The sequence below is a fragment of the Oncorhynchus clarkii genome, chromosome 10 (assembly GCF_045791955.1).
Source record: "Oncorhynchus clarkii lewisi isolate Uvic-CL-2024 chromosome 10, UVic_Ocla_1.0, whole genome shotgun sequence".
NCBI lineage: Eukaryota > Metazoa > Chordata > Actinopteri > Salmoniformes > Salmonidae > Oncorhynchus > Oncorhynchus clarkii.
The window spans coordinates 31,664,265-31,685,718 of NC_092156.1; the positions used below are offsets into that span (position 1 = coordinate 31,664,265).

The window sequence follows — 21,454 nt, forward strand, 5'->3', positions numbered from 1 at the left end:
TAGTAGAGGGTTGTAGTTTCTAACGGGACAATATTCAACATAGCGCAGAAAATGTGGTAATTAACTACAATGACCATAATCCATTGCGCGCCTATTTGTCTGGTCGGTGTGGGGTAGACACAGAGAAATGAGAAGAACGCGTGAGGTAGCTCTACCTGAAAATACATGACCTAAGTGATTGATAGTTGGTATTTATAAAAGTATGTCTTATTTACTTTGAAGAACTACTAAAATAGTGATTTTGTCAGATCGCATAGGCAGCAGCTCTATAGAGATGAGATGAGGACTTGAATTATAAAAGTCATAAAACAAATCAAAGATTTCATTAAAGTAATGTGAATAAGTGATGGTTAATAAGTGATGGTTAAGCAGTAATGGGCAGTCACTACCATCATGGGACTTTGATTGTTGTATTCAGTGTTACAGAATTCAACCCACATAATGCATAATCCATTTAATGTAAAAAAAAACTAATCAAAACCATAATGTTTTTATAATTGAACCGAAACCAAACCGTCCTCAAAAAGTAATAATCTCTTAGCGCTAGTGTGTGTGTGCGCACGTGTACATCTGAGAGTGTGTGTGACATGTCGGAGTGACCATGTCTGCCAAAGTTCTCTGGAGCATTTACATTGTGACCTGATGGGAATTCATTGTATTATTCTTTTGGACAAAATTCAGATTCACAAATGTATATTTACAAAAACTCCACCAACAAAAAAATGATCAAATGTGTGCATATCCCTTAGATGCTGATTAGACCGCTGGCGTGCGTGCGTCCGCCATCGCGCGCATGTTGATTTTGTCCACCCACACCAGACGCGATCAGGACACGCAGGTTTAAATATCAAAACAAACTCTGAACCAACTATATTAATTTGGGGAGAGGTCAAAAAGCATTAAACATTTATGGCAATTTAGCTAGCTAGCTTGCGTTGCTAGTTACTTTGTCCTGGGATAAACTTTAGGTTGTTATTTTACCCGAAATGCACAAGGTCCTCTACTCCGACATTTAATCCACTGATAAAAGGGTAAACCAAGTTTGTTTCCAGTAATCTCATCTCGTTCAGGCTTCTTCTTCTTCTTCGGACTTTACATGGCGGTTGGCAACTCACTTCAAGGTGCATTACCAATACCGACGAGACTGGAGTGTGAACCTCAGTTCATCTTTCAATCACCCACGTGGATATATGCTCCTAAAAACCAATGAGGTGAGGCAAGTCTTGCAGCGCATCTAGCGTCACAAATCTAACCAAGTTATATTTTAGCACCTGGCTAAGCAGACTCTTGTTGACACGGTCGAGCAGTGTGGTCAGCATGTTAAGGTCCTTGTGTAATGTGTTATTGTACCCCCGAGCCCAACAGTCCTTTGTATACTCTTTATGAATACTTATGTTTCCCATTTAACTTTGTATTGATTTATTACTGTTAATTTAAAAAAAAAAGGCGAACTGAAAATATACTGGGGAGCAGGCAAGAGGTCTTCATGTCTCCTTGTCACACTGCTCCCCTAGAGAATAGGAACAGCTCTGCCTCAAGGGTCAATGGCTTTAGGCCTGTTCAGACCCACTACCGGGCAGCAGCGAGTAAGTATTGACAGACACTACATCACCAGCTCTGTGGCCAACTTAGGAGAAATGACTCTGCATTGTATTTGCTCTAGTCAGCTCAAGCCCATCTCTCAGCTGGCTCAGGTAATCATTGGACATTACTGAATCAATTTATCTTCCTCCCTGTAAAACTGAGAGAGAGGCTTCGAGCCAGGCTTACTGGTGTAAATTAATGACTAGAAACCAGTTTGTTTTGGACACAACTTCCTGGTTAAGGCAGTTAAATATAACACCAACGAATTGTGTCAACACCAATTTCTCAAAAGAGCGATGTTGTTAACCAGGAAAACAAGAGTCCTAATCATACTTTATCCAGGCACTGGGAGTATTTACGATAAAGTGTGCAGGGCCTTAGTAATAGTTCCTATGTTGTTTGACCACATCAGTCAGCCCACACCACTTTTCATACAGTATGTACATATGCTGAATGGTTGAGTGACTGGGGGAGTATCAGAGTAAAGTTGACACAGGAACAGCCACACACTTGCCTGGCTACCCAGACTCCTTGATTCGGCCAAACAATACACCACACACACAGATGTTAGTTTGTTCTCCGCAATGAGTCTGGATCTGAATACCTCCCCGACGATTTCTAGAACACAAACACATTCTAATGGTTCTGATTGAGACTAGATATCGATGGGTTGGGCCAGAGTCAGAACACACATGGGTAAAGTGGTGTTTTGAAAATTTGGCATTGGCTTTGATACTCGGAAACATGGCTCTCTCGGGATACTCGGGATACGCAGGATTCTCAGTACATTGCGCAGACAGGAAAAAATATCTCTCCGGTAAGCAGAAGGGCGGAGGGTGTTTCATGATTAACTTCTTCAATATAGGGGGCGCTCTTTTAATTTTTGGATAAAAAAACGTTCCCGTTTTAAACAAGATATTTTGTCACGAAAAGATGCTCGACTATGCATATAATTGACAGCTTTGGAAAGAAAACACTGACGTTTCCAAAACTGCAAAGATATTGTCTGTGAGTGCCACAGAACTAATGCTACAGGCGAAACCAAGATGACATTTCATACAGGAAGTGCCCCAGATTTTGAATGCGCTGTGTTCCAATGTCTCCTTATATGGCTGTGAATGCGCCAGGAATGAGCCTACACTTTCTGTCGTTTCCCCAAGGTGTCTGCAGCATTGTGACGTATTTGTAGGCATATCATTGGAAGATTGACCATAAGAGACTACATTTACCAGGTGCCCGCTTGGTGTCCTCCGTCAAAATTATTGCGTAATCTCCAGCTGCGTGCATTTTTCCATTTGGTTCAGAGGAGAAACCAAACTGCCACGAATGATTTATCATCGAATAGATATGTGAAAAACACCTTGAGGATTGATTCTAAACAACGTTTGCCATGTTTCTGTCGATATTATGGAGTTAATTTGGACAAAAGTTCGGCGTTGTAATGACTGAATTTTTTTTTCTTTTTTTTTCGCCAAACGTGATGAACAAAACGGAGCGATTTCTCCTACACAAATAATCTTTTTGGAAAAACTGAACATTTGCTATCTAACTGAGAGTCTCCTCATTGAAAACATCCGAAGCTCTTCAAAGGTAAATTATTTTATTTGTATGCTTTTCTTGTTTTTGTGAAAATGTTGCCTGCTGAATGCTAGGCTTAATGCTATGCTAGCTATCAATACTCTTACACAAATGCTTGTATAGCTATGGTTGAAAAGCATATTTTGAAAATCTGAAATGAAAGTGTTGTTAACAAAAGGCTAAGATTGTGAGCCAATATATTTATTTCATTTGCGATGAGCTTGAGGCTATGATTACGCTCCCGGATACTGGATTGCTCGACGCAAGAAGTTAAGGAATAATGGTGTAATTCTAGGAACATACAGGAACTCAAGTGCTTTTGTTCACCTGACCTAGAATACCTCACAATTAAATGGCGACCATATTATCACCCAAGAGAATTCTCCTCCGCCATGGCTGTTTACATATCACCTCAAGCCGAAACCTTGACTGTCCTCAAAGAACTTCACTGGACTTGCAAACCAGAAACCACATGTCCTGAGGCTGCATTTATTGTCGCTGGGGATTTTAACAAAGCAAATCTGAGGACTAGGCTGCCGAAGTTCTATGAACACATCAACTGTCCTACTCGTGTTACTAAGACTCCTGACCATTGCTATTCAAACTTCCAGAATGCTTACAAGGCCCTCCCCTGCCCTCCTTTCGGCAAATCTGACCACGACTCCATCTTGCTCCTCCCGTTCTATAGGCAGAAACTCATAACAGGAAGTGCCTGTGCTTTGTACTATTCAATGCTGGTCTGACCAATCAGAATCCATGCTTCAGGATTGTTTTAATCATGTGGACTGGGATATGTTCCAGGTAGCTTGCGAAAATAAGCTTGACGCAAACATGGATACGGTGACTGAGTTTATAAGGAAGTGTATAGGAGATGTAGTACCCTCTGTGACTATTAAAACCTACCCTAACCAGAAACCGTGGATAGATGATAGCATTTGCGCAAACCACTGTATTTAACCATGGCAAGGCAACTGATAATATGGCAGAATATAAACAGTGTAGTTATTCACTCTGCAACGCGAAGAAACAAAGCTAAACGTCAGTATAGAGATAAAGTGGAGTCGAAATTCAACGGCTCAGATGCCAGACGTATGTGGCAGGGACTACAGACAATCACAGACTACAAAGGGAAAACCAGCCACGTCGCCGAGACCGACGTCTTGCTTCCGGACAGGCTAAACATATTCTTGGCACGCTTTGAGGATAACATAGTGCCACCGACGCAGCCCGCTACAAAGGACTGTGGGCTCTCCATGGCCAACGTGAGTAAGATATTTAAGCGCGTTAACCCTCGCAAGGCTGCCGGACCAGATGGCATCCCTAGCAGTGTCCTCAGAGCATGCGCAGACCAGCTGGCTGGTGTGTTTACAGGCAATTTCAATCTCTCCCTATCCCAGTCTGCTGTCATCACATGCTTCAAGACGGCCACCATTGTTCCTGTACCCAAGAAGGCAAAGTTAACTGAACATGACTATCGCCCCATAGCACTAACCTCTGTCACCATGAAGTGCTTTGAGAGACTACCTTACCTGCCACCCTAGACCCACTTCAATTTGCTTATTGCCCCAATAGATCCACAGACGATGCAATCGCCATCACTCTGCACACTTCCCTATCACATCTAGACAAGAGGAATACCTATGTAAGAATGCTGTTTATTGACTATAGCTCAGCATTCAATACCATAGTACCCTCCAAGCTCATCATTAAGCTTGAGGCCCTGGGTCTGAATCCTGCCCTGTGCAACTGGGTACTGGACTTCCTGACGGGCCTCCCCCAGGTGGTGAAGGTAGGAAACGAACTCCACTCCACTGATCCTCAACACTGGGGCCTCACAAGGGTGCGTGCTCAGCTCCCCCCGTAGTCCCTGTTCACCATTGACTGCGTGGCCAAGCATGCCTCCAACTCAATCATCAAGTTTGCAGATACCACAACAGTAATAGGCTTGATTACCAATGATGACGTGACAACCTATAGGGAGGTGGCGAGGGCTCTGGGAGTGTGGTGCCTGGAAAACAACCTCTCACTCAGTCAACAAAACAAAGGAGATGATCGTGGACTTCAATAAAAAGCAGAGAGTGCACCCCATTATCTTCATTGACGGGACTGCAGTGGAGGAGGTGGAAAGCTTCAAGTTCCTTGGCGTACACATCACTGACAAACTGAAATGGACCACCCACACAGACAGCATGGTAAAGACGGCGCAACAGAGCCTCTTCAACCTTAGGAGGCAAAATACATTTAAAGTAAAACAAGTCCTATATCGACATAACCTAAAAGGCCACTCAGCAAGGAAGAAGCCACTGCTCCAAAACCACCATGAAAAATCCAGACTACGGTTTGCAACTGCACAGATCATACCTTTTGAACAAATGTCCTCCAGTCTGATGAAACAAAAATAGAACTGTTTGGCCATAATGACCATTGTTATGTTTGGAGGTTGGGGAGGCTTGCAAGTCCAAGAACACCTTCCCAACTGTAAAGCACGGAGGTGGCAGCATCATGTTGTGGGGGTGCTTCGCTGCAGGAGGGACTGGTGCACTTCACAAAATAGATGGCTTCATGAGGTAGGAAAATTATGTGGATATATTGAAGCAGCATTTCAAGTCATCCGTCAGGAAGTTAAAACTTGGTCACAAATGACCCCAAGCATACTTCCAAAGTTGTGGCAAAATGGCTTAAGGACAACAAATTCAAGGTTTTGGAGTGGCCATCACAAAGCCTTGACCTCAATCCCATAGAACATTTGTTGTGCAAGCAAGGAAGCCTACAAACGTGACTCAGTTACACAAGCTCTGTCAGGAGGAATGGGCCAAAATCCACCCAACTTATTGTGGGAAGCTTGTGGAAGGCTACCCGAAACGTTTGACCCAAGTTAAACAATTTAAAGGCAATGCTACAAAATACTAATTGAGTGTATGTAAACTTCTGGCCCACTGGGAATGTGATAAAATAAATAAAAGCTGAAATAAATCTCTCTACTATTATTCTGACATTTCACATTCTTAAAATAAAGTGATGATCCTAACTGATCTAAGACAGGGTATTCTTACTAAATCAAATCAAATTTTATTTGTCACATGCACACGGTTATCAGATGTTAATGCGAGTGTAGCGAAATGCTTGTGCTTCTAGTTCCGACAATGCAGTAGTAACCAACGAGTAATCTAACCTAACAATTCCACAACTGCTACCTTATACACACAAGTGTAAAATAATAAAGAATATGTACATAAAGATGTATGAATGAGTGATGGTACAGAACGGCATAGGCAAGATGCAGTAGATTGTATCGAGTACAGTATATACATATGAGATGAGTAATGTAGGGTATGTAAACATTATATTAAGTGGCATTGTTTAAAGTGGCTAGTGATACATTTTTTACATCACTTTCCATTATAAGTGGCTGGAGTTGAGTCAGTATGTTGGCAGCAGCCACTCAATGTTAGTGGTGGCTGTTTAACAGTCTGATGGCCTTGAGATAGAAACTGTTTTTCAGTCTCTCGGTCCCTGCTTTGATGCACCTGTACTGACCTCGCCTTCTGGATGATAGCGGGGTGAACAGGCAGTGGCTCGGGTGGTTGTTGTCCTTGATGATCTTTATGGCCTCCTGAGACATCGGGTGGTGTAGGTGTCCTGGAGGGCAGGTAGTTTGCCCCCGGTGATGCGTTGTGCAGACCTCACTACCCTCTGTAGAGCCTTGCGGTTGTGGACGTACCAGTTTCCGTACCAGGCGGTGATACAGCCCGACAGGATGCTCTCGATTGTGCATCTGTAAAAGTTTGTGAGAGCTTTTGGTGACAAGCCGAATTTCTTCAGCCTCCTGAGGTTGAAGAGGCGCTGCTGCTGCACCTTCTTCACAACGCTGTCTGTGTGGGTGGACCAATCCAGTTTGTCCGTGATGTGTACGAGGAGGAAATTAAAACGTACTACCCTCTCCACTACTGTCCCGTCGATGTGGATAGGGAGGTGCTCCCTCTGCTGTTTCCTGAAGTCCACGATCATCTCCTTTGTTTTGTTGACGTTGAGTGTGAGGTTATTTTCCTGACACCACACTCCGAGGGCCTTCACCTCCTCCCTGTAGGCCGTCTCGTCGTTGTTGGTAATCAAGCCTACCACTGTAGTGTCGCCCGCAAACTTGATGATTGAGGTTGAGGCGTGCATTGCCATGCAGTCAATGGTGAACCGGGACTACAGGGGGGGCTGAGCACGCACCCTTGTGGAGCCCCAGTGTTGAGGATCAGCGGGGTGGAGATGTTGTTACCTACCCTCACCACCTGGGGGCGGCCCGTCAAGAAGTCCAGTACCCAGTTGCACAGGGTGGGGTCGAGACCCAGGGTCTTGAGCTTGATGATGAGTTTGGAGTTAAATGGTGGTGTTAAATGCTGAGCTGTAGTTGATGAACAGCATTCTCACATAGGTATTCCTCTTGTCCAGATGGGTTAGGGCAGTGTGCAGTGTGGTTGCGATTGCGTCGTCTGTGGACCTATTGGGGCGGTAAGCAAATTGGAGTGGGTCTAGGGTGTCAGGTAGGGTGGAGGTGATATGATCCTTGACTAGTCTCTCAAAGCATTTCAAGATGACGGAAGTGAGTGCTACGGGGTGGTAGTCGTTTAGCTCGGTTACCTTAGCTTTCTTGGGAACAGGAACAATGGTGTCCCTCTTGAAGCATGAGGGGACAGCAGACTGGGATAAGGATTGATTGAATATGTCCGTAAACACATCAGCCAGCTGGTCTGCGCATGCTCTGAGGACGCCGTCTGTGCCTGCAGCCTTGCGAGGGTTAACACGTTTAAATGTTTTACTCACGTCGGCTGCAGTGAAGGAGAGTCCACAGGTTTTGGTAACAGGCCGTGTCAGGAATTGTACTAGGATTGAATGTCAGGAATTGTGAAAAACTGAGTTTAAATGTATTTGGCTAAGGTGTATGTAAACTTCCGACTTCAACTGTATATACTGTTTTCTATACTATTCTACGGTATCTCATTCACTTAATGTTTACATACCTTACATTACTCATCTCATATGTATATACAGGTTTTCTATACTATTCTACAGTATCTTAGTCTGTTCCGCTCTGACATCGCTCGTCCATATGTAAATTGTCTTAATTCTTACTTAGATGTGTGTGTATTGGGTATATGTTGTGTAATTTGTTAGATATTACTGCACTGTCAGAGCTAGAAGCACAACAATTTCGTACACCCGCAATAACATCTGCTAATCACGTGTATGTGACCAATAAAATGTGATTTGATTCGAGATGATCCAATCGCTGATAACTTTCTTTTGTACAACACACCTCGTTTTGACTTCACCACAAATGACTTCAACGATGGCAGTCTCAGACTGAAGTACACTATATATACAGAAGTATGTGGACACCCCTTCAAATTAGTGGATTCGGCTTTTTCAGCCACACCCGTTGCTGACAGGTGCAAAAATCAAACACATAGTCATGCAATCTCCATAGACAAACATTGGCAGTAGAATGGCCTTACTGAAGAGCGGCCTTACTGAAGAGCTCAGTGACTTTCAATATGGTACGTCATAGGATACCACATTTCCAACAAGTCAGTTTGTCAAATTTCCGCCCTGCTAGAGCTTAGTTGACCAGGGGATTTTGTGTGAGTTTGTGTGGCAAGACCACTGTTATAGTAAAGTGGAAACATCTAGAAGGAACTACGGCTCAGTGGTAGGCCACACAAACTCACAGACCGGGACCACCGAGTGCTGAAGCACAGAGCGTAAAGATCTACCGAGTTCCAAACTGCCTGTGGAAGCAACAAGAACAAGAAGTGTTTGTCAGGAGCTTTATGAAATGGGTTTCCATGGCCGAGCGAGCAGCCGGAGAGGTGTAAAGCTCACCTCCACTGGACTCTGGAGCAGTGGAAACGCGTTCTCTGGTGTGACAAATCACGCTTCACCATCTAGCAGTCCGACGGACAAATCTTGGTTCGGCAGATGGCAGGAGAAAGCTACCTGCCCGAATGCATAGTGCCAACTGTTAAGTTTGGTGGAGGAGAAATAATAGTCTGGGGCTGTTTTTCATGATTCGAGCTCGGCCCCTTGGTTCCAGTGAAAGGAAATCTTAACGCTACAGCAATGACATTCTAGACGATTCTTTGCTTTAACTTTGTGGCCCTTTCCAATGCCAACGTGCACAAAGCGAGGTCCATACAAAAATTGTTTGTCGAGATCGGTGTGGAAGAACTTGACTGGCCTGTACAGAGCCCTGACCTCAACCCCATTGAACACCTTTGGGATGAATTGGAACGCCGACTGCGAACCAGGCCTAATCGCCAACATCATAGCCCGACCTCACTTACGCTCGTGGCTGAATGGAATCAAGACCCGGCAGCAATGTTCCAACATCTAGTGGAAAGTATTCTCAGAAGAGTGGAGGATGTTATTGCAAGGGGGGGACAAACTCCATATTAATACCCATAATTTTGGAAAGACGACCAGGTGTCCACATACTTTTGGTCATGTAGTGTAGTGTAGGTATCAAACAGAGCAGTGGAAGGATTCAGTTTGAGTCGTCAGGCAAGCCACACACCGCAAGTCTGGTTGCACAGGGAAGTGTGTGAGTATATAGCAGCTGGATTAGTATAATCATCACTATGAATGTTCTGCTTATCTCACACCCTAGTGATGACAAATCAGTCATGTATGCATTGTACATTTCACAAGACTATTGTCAATTAGCTATATTAAATTGGCAATTAGTAGGCTATTGGGCGTTTTGATGTCATCTGATAATAGTGACATAGCTCTTTCCTATCAGTCTATGGATTGAATGGGACTGCAATCTATGACCCCACTAGGAAGGTTAAACATACCACCACACCAGGGGAGGTTGGTGGGAGGAGCTATATGAGGACAGGCTCAGTGTAATGGCTAGAATGGAATTAATAGAATGGTGTCAAATGTGGTTTCCATACATTTGATACCGTTCCATTAATTCCATTCCAGCCATTACAATGAGCCTGTCTTCCTATACATCCCCCCACCAACCTCTACTGCACCGCACCATTTTAGAGGGGGGCATTGCATCTAGTCAGCCACATGTACCCTTTAAAAGGGCATTGTGTTTGGAGTTTTTACACAATAGATAGATAGGTAAAGTAGTGGCTGTTTAAGATTTAAAATATGTCACCCGTGGTGTCTCACTCACCCATGACTGTCAGCAGCATCTTCCTGCTGCGGATGCCCGGGGCCTTCTTCACCTTGCACTGGTAGGTCCCAGTGTCGCTAGACTTCAGACCCGTCAAGTTGATGGAGGCGTCACCATTCTTCGGGTCGGCTGAGTTGAAGTGGGCTCGCCCCTTCACTGCAGGGTAGTAGTCCTCATAGGCCCTGTCCCCAGAGTATAGGATCACCTGGAGAGAGAGACATGGAAAGGAGGGGAGAGAGAGAGAGACATGGAAAGGAGGGGAGAGAGAGAGAGACATGGAAAGGAGGGGAGAGAGAGAGAGACATGGAAAGGAGGGGAGAGAGAGAGAGACATGGAAAGGAGGGGAGAGAGAGAGAGACATGGAAAGGAGGGGAGAGAGAGAGAGACATGGAAAGGAGGGGAGAGAGAGAGAGACATGGAAAGGAGGGGAGAGAGAGAGAGACATGGAAAGGAGGGGAGAGAGAGAGAGACATGGAAAGGAGGGAGAGAGAGAGAGAGACATGGAAAGGAGGGAGAGAGAGAGAGACATGGAAAGGAGGGAGAGAGAGAGAGACATGGAAAGGAGGGAGAGAGAGAGAGACATGGAAAGGAGGGAGAGAGAGAGAGACATGGAAAGGAGGGAGAGAGAGAGAGACATGGAAAGGAGGGAGAGAGAGAGAGACATGGGAAGGAGGGGAGAGAGACATGGGAAGGAGGGGAGAGAGACATGGGAAGGAGGGGAGAGAGACATGGGAAGGAGGGGAGAGAGACATGGGAAGGAGGGGAGAGAGACATGGGAAGGAGGGGAGAGAGACATGGGAAGGAGGGGAGAGAGACATGGGAAGGAGGGGAGAGAGACATGAGAAGGAGGGGAGAGAGACATGAGAAGGAGGGGAGAGAGACATGAGAAGGAGGGGAGAGAGACATGAGAAGGAGGGGAGAGAGACATGAGAAGGAGGGGAGAGAGACATGAGAAGGAGGGGAGAGAGACATGAGAAGGAGGGGAGAGAGACATGAGAAGGAGGGGAGAGAGACATGAGAAGGAGGGGAGAGAGACATGAGAAGGAGGGGAGAGAGACATGGGAAAGAAGGGGGGAGAGACATGGGAAAGAAGGGGGGAGAGACATGGGAAGGAGGGAGGGAGGGAGAAATAAATCAAGGAAGAGAAAGAGAATTAGTGAGGCAGCTACATGTACAAGAAATCAAGCCTGGAAAAATAATCCAAGCTGTTATTACGAGACTGCAAACGGGCACCCTGTCTTTGTTCACTAAAACAACCGATACTGAGGGAGAGTGAGTCAGTTTGTAACATTCTTATCTCACTAACAACCTGCAGTGCCTGGCTCTGGCTTGTTTTTGCCCTTTCATTTCCATGCTGCTGAGCTGTGGTATGGCATGGAACAAACAAAGACCTACTGTGGAGTCAAATCAACACCTGCTGTGTCAACACAGACCAAGAGAGAGCTCTGCCCTGGGCTCAGCAACAGCCCCCAGCGCTACCTTCCAGCACCTCCCCTCCCCTCTGTCTCTCCCCCTTCCCTCCGACACAGAGCGACGAGGAGAAGGCAGGAGATGGAGTCAAGGTGGAACCAACGGACAACTAGCCGCACAGGAGAAGCATAGAGGCAGAGTAAACAAGGATTGGGAGGGAGGGCCCTACTAAAAATGAAAGGATTCCAATTGTAATTCTCTCACACTGCAGGCAGACAACAGGCACATCATTCTCCATTTTCCACGGAGATGGTCAGATACAGGAGCTCATGGTGTGTGCCGTGATCCTAATCATACACACGTACTGACAACCCAGGCTGGAGAAGAGAAGAAAAAGATAGACAAACAGAACAGAGGGCGGTGGGCTGGGCGGCAGTGAAAGAAGAGAAAAACAGAGAACCAGATGGACTGCGAGTTGTCTAGCAGCTCGGCTGGGGATCCTTGTGTAGCGCTCATGACTGCCAAGCCAAGGCTGTGTAGCTAGAATACATCTTGAACATACTGCATTAGCCACTAAACCTGTAATGCAGAACACCTGGATCCCAGGAGAGACACAGAGACCTCAAACTAACACTGGGATCAGAGCATCAGCAGTAAAAACAAGATGGAAAGGTGGAGGGGAGGAAATTAAATTGCCCAAGGCACTGAGGTAGAGACAGGCAACAAAGCACTCAGTCTCACACTGACACACACACACACACACAGCATGTAGGGCTGGGCAATATATTGCATTGATTAGATTCATTAGAATGTAATGTTTTAGTACAATGTTCCAAATGACTATCGAAAGAAAATACGATTTTGTTTTTATGAGTGCTCTGTCTTTTTGGTCTCTTCCCCTTCGCTCCTTTTGCGCTGTGTGCACTGTGCACTTTGCCAATCACACAGACACCAAGCCTCTCACCCTACCGCTCACAACAACAAAGACGAAAGATCACTTCTTCCTCTTTGGCAAGCAGTTTCAACTCTCCTTCTGCATTTCAGGTTTGGCCCAATAAAATAAAAAATAATAATAAATAAAATAAAAATGGTCATATGGACACCGAAACTCTTAGAGACCTTATTTTACTGTACTAGATGAAAACGTACCCTTTCTAACGATACCGTTTTTATGTCTCATCTCCCAACAGAGCAGACCCAACCAAAACGACCCTACTAAAACGACCCTACTAAAACGACCCTACTAAAAACGAACCTACTAAAAACGAACCTACTAAAACGACCCAACCAAAACGACCCAACCAAAACGACCCAACCAAAACGACCCTACTAAAACCAGAGTAGGGTAACTGAGGAAATCGTCTATTTACGGACAGATAAAAGCAACGTTTGGTAAGATTTAGATATGTGAATACTGGCTATCCTTAGACCAACTCATTTTAAAGAGAAATAAGTGGGCAGAATATTTTGTGGTTATTCAATATAAACAGAAGTGTTTTGCCCCACTGTCTGAAAAACACCCTCTAAGGGGAAAAATGCCCCCTGAAGATTAGTGTGTTAAAATACATTTATGCTTGCCATTTTGGCATTTAATTTTAATCGACTCTTAAAAGCTAGTCTAGGTATCTTATTTTAATAAATCAAATATCAGAACAAAATGACATTGCACATCTCACTATTAGTGCTGAGCGATTTTCTGACATTGGTTCAATTATTTGAATTAATTTTGTTCAGTTTTTCCTGTGAGCTCGATGTACAGTTTGTCAAGATAAATCAGATGAAGCCGGAACAGTGCGATGTGGGAGTTGACATGGGAAGGAGGGGTGGGAGTTGTAGTTTCCTACAGGCCAATACTCTACATAGTTTAGCACAGAAAATGTGGTAATTAACTACATTGACCATAGCCCATTGCGTACCTGCATAAACTTGTCCGGTCTGTGCGGAGCAGACACGGAGACTGAGAGAATAGAAGCCGCAATCGAGGAGGATAGAAAGCAGTTGCTTCGCAAGCCTGAAAATAGCTGATACTTGATTGATAGTTGGTATTCATAAAGGTATGCCTTATTTACTTGGAAGAACTACTAAAATAGTGATTTTGTCAGACAGCATAGGCAGCAGCTCTATACAGATGAGATGACTTGAAAGTTAAATAAAATACTTTGATTAAAGTAATGTGAATAAGTGATGGTCAATAAGTGATGAGCAGTAATGGACAGTCACTACCATCATGGGACATTGATTAAATGTTGTATCCAGTGTTCCAGCATTCAACTCACATAATGCATAATGCATTTAACGTTTTTTTGAAACAGAAAACTGTGATAATTTTTTAAATATAATTGAACTGAACAAAAAAACGAACGTTTGTCATTGCGGTACCACGTAGGCCTACCGCTAGCAGCATTTTAGCCATAGAAGTATGTGCTAGCTGTTCAGTCTCTGTTTTACAAATGTGCAATGAGCATAAAAATCCACATTCATAAGAAATTGGCAACTTGTTCTCATTCTGAGAAGTAAGTACAATTTCTATTCAGGTAGGTCACATGAACAATATCTTAACAAGGTGAACAAGCTGTTGTTCAAACAGTTGGAGACGGACTGGAGGGTGTATTCATAACAGTTCAACTGTTCTACCTTGTTAGCAAGCAAATAGATCCAAGTTGGCTAGACCTTAAATATAAAGATTAGCGGGCTACTCACCAGCATGTGGACTCGTGCTTGTTAATTTTCTATAACGCTGCTACAAGAAGTTAGTCATTGCATGTAAGAATGTGTCTCAATAAAACAAATCCTAGAAAAACTCCAAGAGGGCCATCATGCTGGAAATCGAAGGGCAGACATGAGGGAAAACCAGACAACTGAAGTTGAAAACAAGGACACTTTCATTCCCGAGTGCTGATTCAGAACAGGTTGACCAGTATTACAGTATCCATATGGTGAGGTCAGATAAAGTCTCTGTGGACAACTTTATTTTGCACTTGTAATGGACACTTAGTCACCTTACATAGTAATAAACTATTAAAGAAAATATTAAAAAGTGCAGAAGTGAAAATACCTCTAGTATACTTGCAAAAGCTGTGGCAGCATCAGGAATAAGACAAATGTTAGGTTATTTACATGGGGCCATTTAAAGACGATGTCATCATCATGTGTGAGGGGAGGGGCGTCACCTGTGTACATTCAATTCCCCTGTCGGTCTTGCTCCGGCAACAGTGTTGTTGTGTCTTTGGTAAAGACAGGCTTTTCTCCTGACTCAGCCATGCCTCTATAGTCTGTTTCAGAAAAGTACCTCCACTCCAAATGTATTCTCAAGGTTAAACCTGAACCACTACACTTGGACTTTCTTTAGTAAACAAAGCTCTAGTGCTTTCAAGGACACAACGTTTATATCAGCCCACCAGGAATTTGAAGCAGCTATATGGTGTTCTATACTCCCAACTCCTCTCAAGACTAAAGCACTATAGGCAACTACCATTCATGAATTTTTATCATGATTGTAGTCACCCTGCTTCCAGCCTATCTGTAGTGTATTCCTGCGATGAGAGCCAAATGCTAATGAACTATAACAGTAGGCATGTAAGAAGTGCATTAGCTATGCTTCACTGGCTCCATAAAGCCTGTAGGACAATGCTATACCAACAGACCACGATTCCCAAACCTCTATATAGAGAATCTGATGTAAGCAGTGCATTGTTTTTTGCTACTTTATGAACACAAAAATGTCAGTTTGACTGTGCAGTAACGATGCTAATAGTAATTTGTCATAGGGGGCGTTCCGTTGAGGAAACTTCCAATGAGGACTGATGTTATTAGAGGTCTGTCTGTCCTGATACTGTCAGTCGTCCTTATAGTATTACTAGGTCAACAGTGAGTATAACCCTCTCTATGTGAAGGGTCTCAGATGGTTGGGTCATCCTCCTCCTGGTCATCCTAAGCCCTCTCACCGAGAACTCATCAGTTATGAACCTCTAGAGCTCTCTGGGGAACAGTTAAGTGCCACCCTCCTCCTTCCCTCTTCTCCAGTCTTCCTTTTCACACTCCTCTCCCAAGTCACCATCTCAACCACTCCCTCTACTCCATCCCCTTCTCTCCTTTCGTCAGCTATCCCATCCTCTTCTCCATTCTCCCTCTCCTCTCCTAGAAGAGTAGATCAGTACTGCACATCCAGTAGTCCAGCGTAGCCCTGGTCTACCAGCACTAATCCAATTGGGCATGGTCACATACACTAAGCCAGCCCTGCAGCCAGTGGACTTATTAACAGGCCACTAATTGCTAATAATACACATGCCATCACCCCATCAGGGCACAAGGAGGCTGTGTGTGTATGCACCGAGTGCCGTTCTGATTGGTCAATTAATATCTACCCGCTCAGAGGGAGAGAGAAACTTGGTAATTGTGAATGAAGGAATGGTCTGGTGAGATTGTGGCGGGAGACCACAATATGTTGTCTACAGCTGAATGTAGCCTAGCTAGAGAGGAGGGAGACTACAACATGACGTCTACAGCTGAATGTAGCCTAGCTAGAGAGGAGGGAGACTACAACATGATGTCTACAGCTGAATGTAGCCTAGCTAGAGAGGAGGGAGACTACAACATGATGTCTACAGCTGAATGTAGCCTAGCTAGAGAGGAGGGAGACTACAACATGATGTCTACAGCTGAATGTAGCCTAGCTAGAGAGGGAAACTACAACATGATGTCTACAGCTGAATGTAGCCTAGCTAGAGAGGAGGGAGACTACAACATGATGTCTACAGCTGAATGTAGCCTAGCTAGAGAGGAGGGAGACTACAACATGATGTCTACAGCTGAATGTAGCATAGCTAGAGAGGAGGGAGACTACAACATGACGTCTACAGCTGAATGTAGCCTAGCTAGAGAGGAGGGAGACTACAACATGATGTCTACAGCTGAATGTAGCCTAGCTAGAGAGGAGGGAGACTACAACATGATGTCTACAGCTGAATGTAGCCTAGCTAGAGAGGAGGGAAACTACAACATGATGTCTACAGCTGAATGTAGCCTAGCTAGAGAGGGAAACTACAACATGATGTCTACAGCTGAATGTAGCCTAGCTAGAGAGGAGGGCGACTACAACATGTTTACAGCTGAATGTAGCCTAGCTAGAGAGGAGGGAGACTACAACATGATGTCTACAGCTGAATGTAGCCTAGCTAGAGAGGAGGGAGACTACAACATGATGTCTACAGCTAAATGTAGCCTAGCTAGAGAGGAGGGAGACTACACCATGATGTCTACAGCTGAATGTAGCCTAGCTAGAGAGGAGGGAGACTACAACATGATGTCTACAGCTGAATGTAGCCTAGCTAGAAAGGAAGGAGACTACAACATGTCTACAGTTGAATGTAGCCTAGCTAGAGAGGAAGGAGACTACAACATGTCTACAGTTGAATGTAGCCTAGCTAGAGAGGAGGGAGACTACAACATGATGTCTACAGCTGAATGTAGCCTAGCTAGAGAGGAGGGAGACTACAACATGATGTCTACAGCTGAATGTAGCCTAGCTGGAGAGGAGGGAGACTACAACATGACGTCTACAGCTGAATGTAGCCTAGCTAGAGAGGAGGGAGACTACAATATGATGTCTACAGCTGAATGTAGCCTAGCTAGAGAGGAGGGAGACTACACCATGATGTCTACAGCTGAATGTAGCCTAGCTAGAGAGGAGGGAGACTACAACATGATGTCTACAGCTGAATGTAGCCTAGCTAGAAAGGAAGGAGACTACAACATGTCTACAGTTGAATGTAGCCTAGCTAGAGAGGAAGGAGACTACAACATGTCTACAGTTGAATGTAGCCTAGCTAGAGAGGAGGGAGACTACAACATGATGTCTACAGCTGAATGTAGCCTAGCTAGAGAGGAGGGAGACTACAACATGATGTCTACAGCTGAATGTAGCCTAGCTGGAGAGGAGGGAGACTACAACATGATGTCTACAGCTGAATGTAGCCTAGCTAGAGAGGAGGGAGACTACAACATGATGTCTACAGCTGAATGTAGCCTAGCTAGAGAGGAGGCAGACTACAACATGATGTCTACAGCTGAATGTAACCTAGCTAGAGAGGAGGGAGACTACAACATGACGTCTACAGCTGAATGTAGCCTAGCTAGAGAGGAGGGATACTACAACATGATGTCTACAGCTGAATGTAGCATAGCTAGAGAGGAGGGAGACTACAACATGATGTCTACAGCTGAATGTAGCCTAGCTAGAGAGGAGGGAGACTACAACATGACGTCTACAGCTGAATGTAGCCTAGCTAGAGAGGAGGGAGACTACAACATGATGTCTACAGCTGAATGTAGCCTAGCTAGAGAGGAGGGAGACTACAACATGATGTCTACAGCTGAATGTAGCCTAGCTAGAGAGGAGGGAAACTACAACATGATGTCTACAGCTGAATGTAGCCTAGCTAGAGAGGGAAACTACAACATGATGTCTACAGCTGAATGTAGCCTAGCTAGAGAGGAGGGCGACTACAACATGTTTACAGCTGAATGTAGCCTAGCTAGAGAGGAGGGAGACTACAACATGACGTCTACAGCTGAATGTAGCCTAGCTAGAGAGGAGGGAGACTACAACATGACGTCTACAGCTGAATGTAGCCTAGCTAGAGAGGAGGGAGACTACAACATGATGTCTACAGCTGAATGTAGCCTAGCTAGAGAGGAGGGAGACTACAACATGATGTCTACAGCTGAATGTAGCCTAGCTAGAGAGGAGGGAAACTACAACATGATGTCTACAGCTGAATGTAGCCTAGCTAGAGAGGGAAACTACAACATGATGTCTACAGCTGAATGTAGCCTAGCTAGAGAGGAGGGCGACTACAACATGTTTACAGCTGAATGTAGCCTAGCTAGAGAGGAGGGAGACTACAACATGATGTCTACAGCTGAATGTAGCCTAGCTAGAGAGGGAAACTACAACATGATGTCTACAGCTGAATGTAGCCTAGCTAGAGAGGAGGGAGACTACAACATGATGTCTACAGCTGAATGTAGCCTAGCTAGAGAGGAGGGAGACTACAACATGATGTCTACAGCTGAATGTAGCCTAGCTAGAGAGGAGGGAGACTACAACATGATGTCTACAGCTGAATGTAGCCTAGCTAGAGAGGAGGGAGACTACAACATGATGTCTACAGCTGAATGTAGCCTAGCTAGAGAGGAGGGAGACTACACCATGATGTCTACAGCTGAATGTAGCCTAGCTAGAGAGGAGGGAGACTACAACATGATGTCTACAGCTGAATGTAGCCTAGCTAGAAAGGAAGGAGACTACAACATGTCTACAGTTGAATGTAGCCTAGCTAGAGAGGAAGGAGACTACAACATGTCTACAGTTGAATGTAGCCTAGCTAGAGAGGAGGGAGACTACAACATGATGTCTACAGCTGAATGTAGCCTAGCTAGAGAGGAGGGAGACTACAACATGATGTCTACAGCTGAATGTAGCCTAGCTGGAGAGGAGGGAGACTACACCATGATGTCTACAGCTGAATGTAGCCTAGCTAGAGAGGAGGGAGACTACAACATGATGTCTACAGCTGAATGTAGCCTAGCTAGAAAGGAAGGAGACTACAACATGTCTACAGTTGAATGTAGCCTAGCTAGAGAGGAAGGAGACTACAACATGTCTACAGTTGAATGTAGCCTAGCTAGAGAGGAGGGAGACTACAACATGATGTCTACAGCTGAGAGGGGGAGGGCGACCACAATGAGAAAATCAACCACACAGGATTCTACAGTTACATGTATATCCACATGAGCACGCCAAACATGGGATAACAATGATGGCTCTATTATAATAACTGTTTGTTTTTTTTCATCTGCTACTTCCACCAATTAATTATTGGTGGTTCCCATTCTAAATCAATGAAGTAGGTCAAAAACAAAAACAGGGGTCTCTTGAGGCACTGCTCCCCAGTCTAGCATAGACAATAGAGGGAGAGGAGAGAGCAGGGCAGGGGCTGGAGCCTTGGCTGGGCTGGTTGGACTGAAGTGGGAGGCAGGGATCGAGGGAGAGAGGAATGGGGTGAGGAACAGCTAAGGAAGGGCTCCTACTGACCCACTTCTAGCCCTGGCCAAAAACTGAGGCCCTGGGGGACAAAGAGAGAGAGTGCGTCGAGGATGTCGTCCCCATAGTGACTGTACGTACATACCCCAACCAGAAACCATGGATTACAGTCAACATTCGCATTGAGCTAAAGGGATGAGCTGCCGCTTTCAAGGAGCGGGACTCTAAAGCGGAAGCTTATAAGAAATCCCACTATGCCCTCTGATGAACCATCAAACAGGCAAAGCGTCAATACAGCAATAAGATCAAATCGTACTACACCGACTCTGACACTCGTCGGATGTGGCAAGGAATGCAAACTATTACAGACTACAAGGAGAAGCACAGCCGAGAGCTGCCCAGTGACATGAGCCTACCAGACGAGCTAAAGTAACACGGAAACATGCCTGAAGGCATCAGCTGTTCCGGACGACTGTGTGATCACACTCTCCGCAGCCGATGTAAGTAAGGCAGCTGGGCCAGAAGGATTACCAGGACGTGTACTCCGAGCATGCGCTGACCAACTGACAAGTGTCTTCACTGACATTTTCAACCTCTCCCTGTCCGAGTCTGTAATACCAACATGTTTCAAGCAGACCACCATAGTCCCTGTGCCCAAGAACACTAAGGTAGCCTGTCTAAATGACGACCGACCCGTAGCACTCACGTCTGTAGTCATGAAACGCTTTGTAAGGCCGGTCATGGCTCACATCAACACTATTATCCCAGAAACCCTAGACCAGAGTTTGACCGATTAATCGGCATGGCGCTGTTTATGACTTCAAGCCCATCAACGACCGAGATAAGTTGGCAATACTATGGTGCCTATAAGAACATCCAAAAGTCAAAGGTATTTAAATACAAACGGTAGAGAGAGAAATAGTCCTATAATAACTACAACTTAAAACTTCTTAACTGGGAATATTGAAAACTCATGTTAAAAGGAACCACCAGCTTTCATATGGTCTCATGTTCTGAGCAAGGAACTTAAATGGTAGCTTTTTTACATGGCACATATTGCGCTTTTACTTTCTTCTACAACACTGTTTTCGCATTATTTAAACCAAATTTTACATGTTTTATTATTTATGAGACTAAATTGATTTTACTTATGTATTATATTAAGTTCAAATAAAAGTGTTAATTCAGTATTGTTGTAATTGTCATTATTACATATATAAAATATATATATAAAAAATAAAAATAAACAAAATAAATACATTTTTTTTTTTAAAAACAGCCGATTAAGCGGTATCGGCGATGAAAAATCATAATCGGTCGACGTCTACCCTAGACCCACTCCAATTTGCATTCCACACCAACAGATTATGCAATCTATATTACACTCCACACTGCCCTTTTCACACCTGGAATGCTATTCATTGACTACAGTTCAGAGTTCAACATCATATTGCCCTCAAAGCTCCTCATGAAGCTAAGGACCCTGAGACTAAACACTTCCCTCTGCAACTGGATCCCGGACCTCCTGACTGCCGCCCCCATGTGGTAAGGGTAGGTAACAACACATCCACCACACTGATCCTCAACATGGGGGCCCGTCAGGGGTGGGTGCTCAGTCCCCTCTTGTACTCACTGTTCACTCATGACTGCATGGCCAG

General features: G+C 44.7%; 1 protein-coding gene across 2 annotated transcripts in view; it reads right to left on the bottom strand.

The window, feature by feature from the left end:
* The window catches only part of LOC139418264 (coxsackievirus and adenovirus receptor homolog), a 111,712-nt gene that overhangs the window by 20,508 nt on the left and 69,750 nt on the right, over nucleotides 1–21,454 (bottom strand). For both annotated transcript variants that reach the window (XR_011635292.1, XM_071167590.1), the window contains exon 3: nucleotides 10,343–10,547. Coding sequence is in view for 1 of the 2 variants with exons in the window: in XM_071167590.1 (XP_071023691.1) it covers nucleotides 10,343–10,547 (205 nt within the window). In the remaining variant the exon portion in view is untranslated. The remainder of the gene's footprint in view (nucleotides 1–10,342; nucleotides 10,548–21,454) is intronic.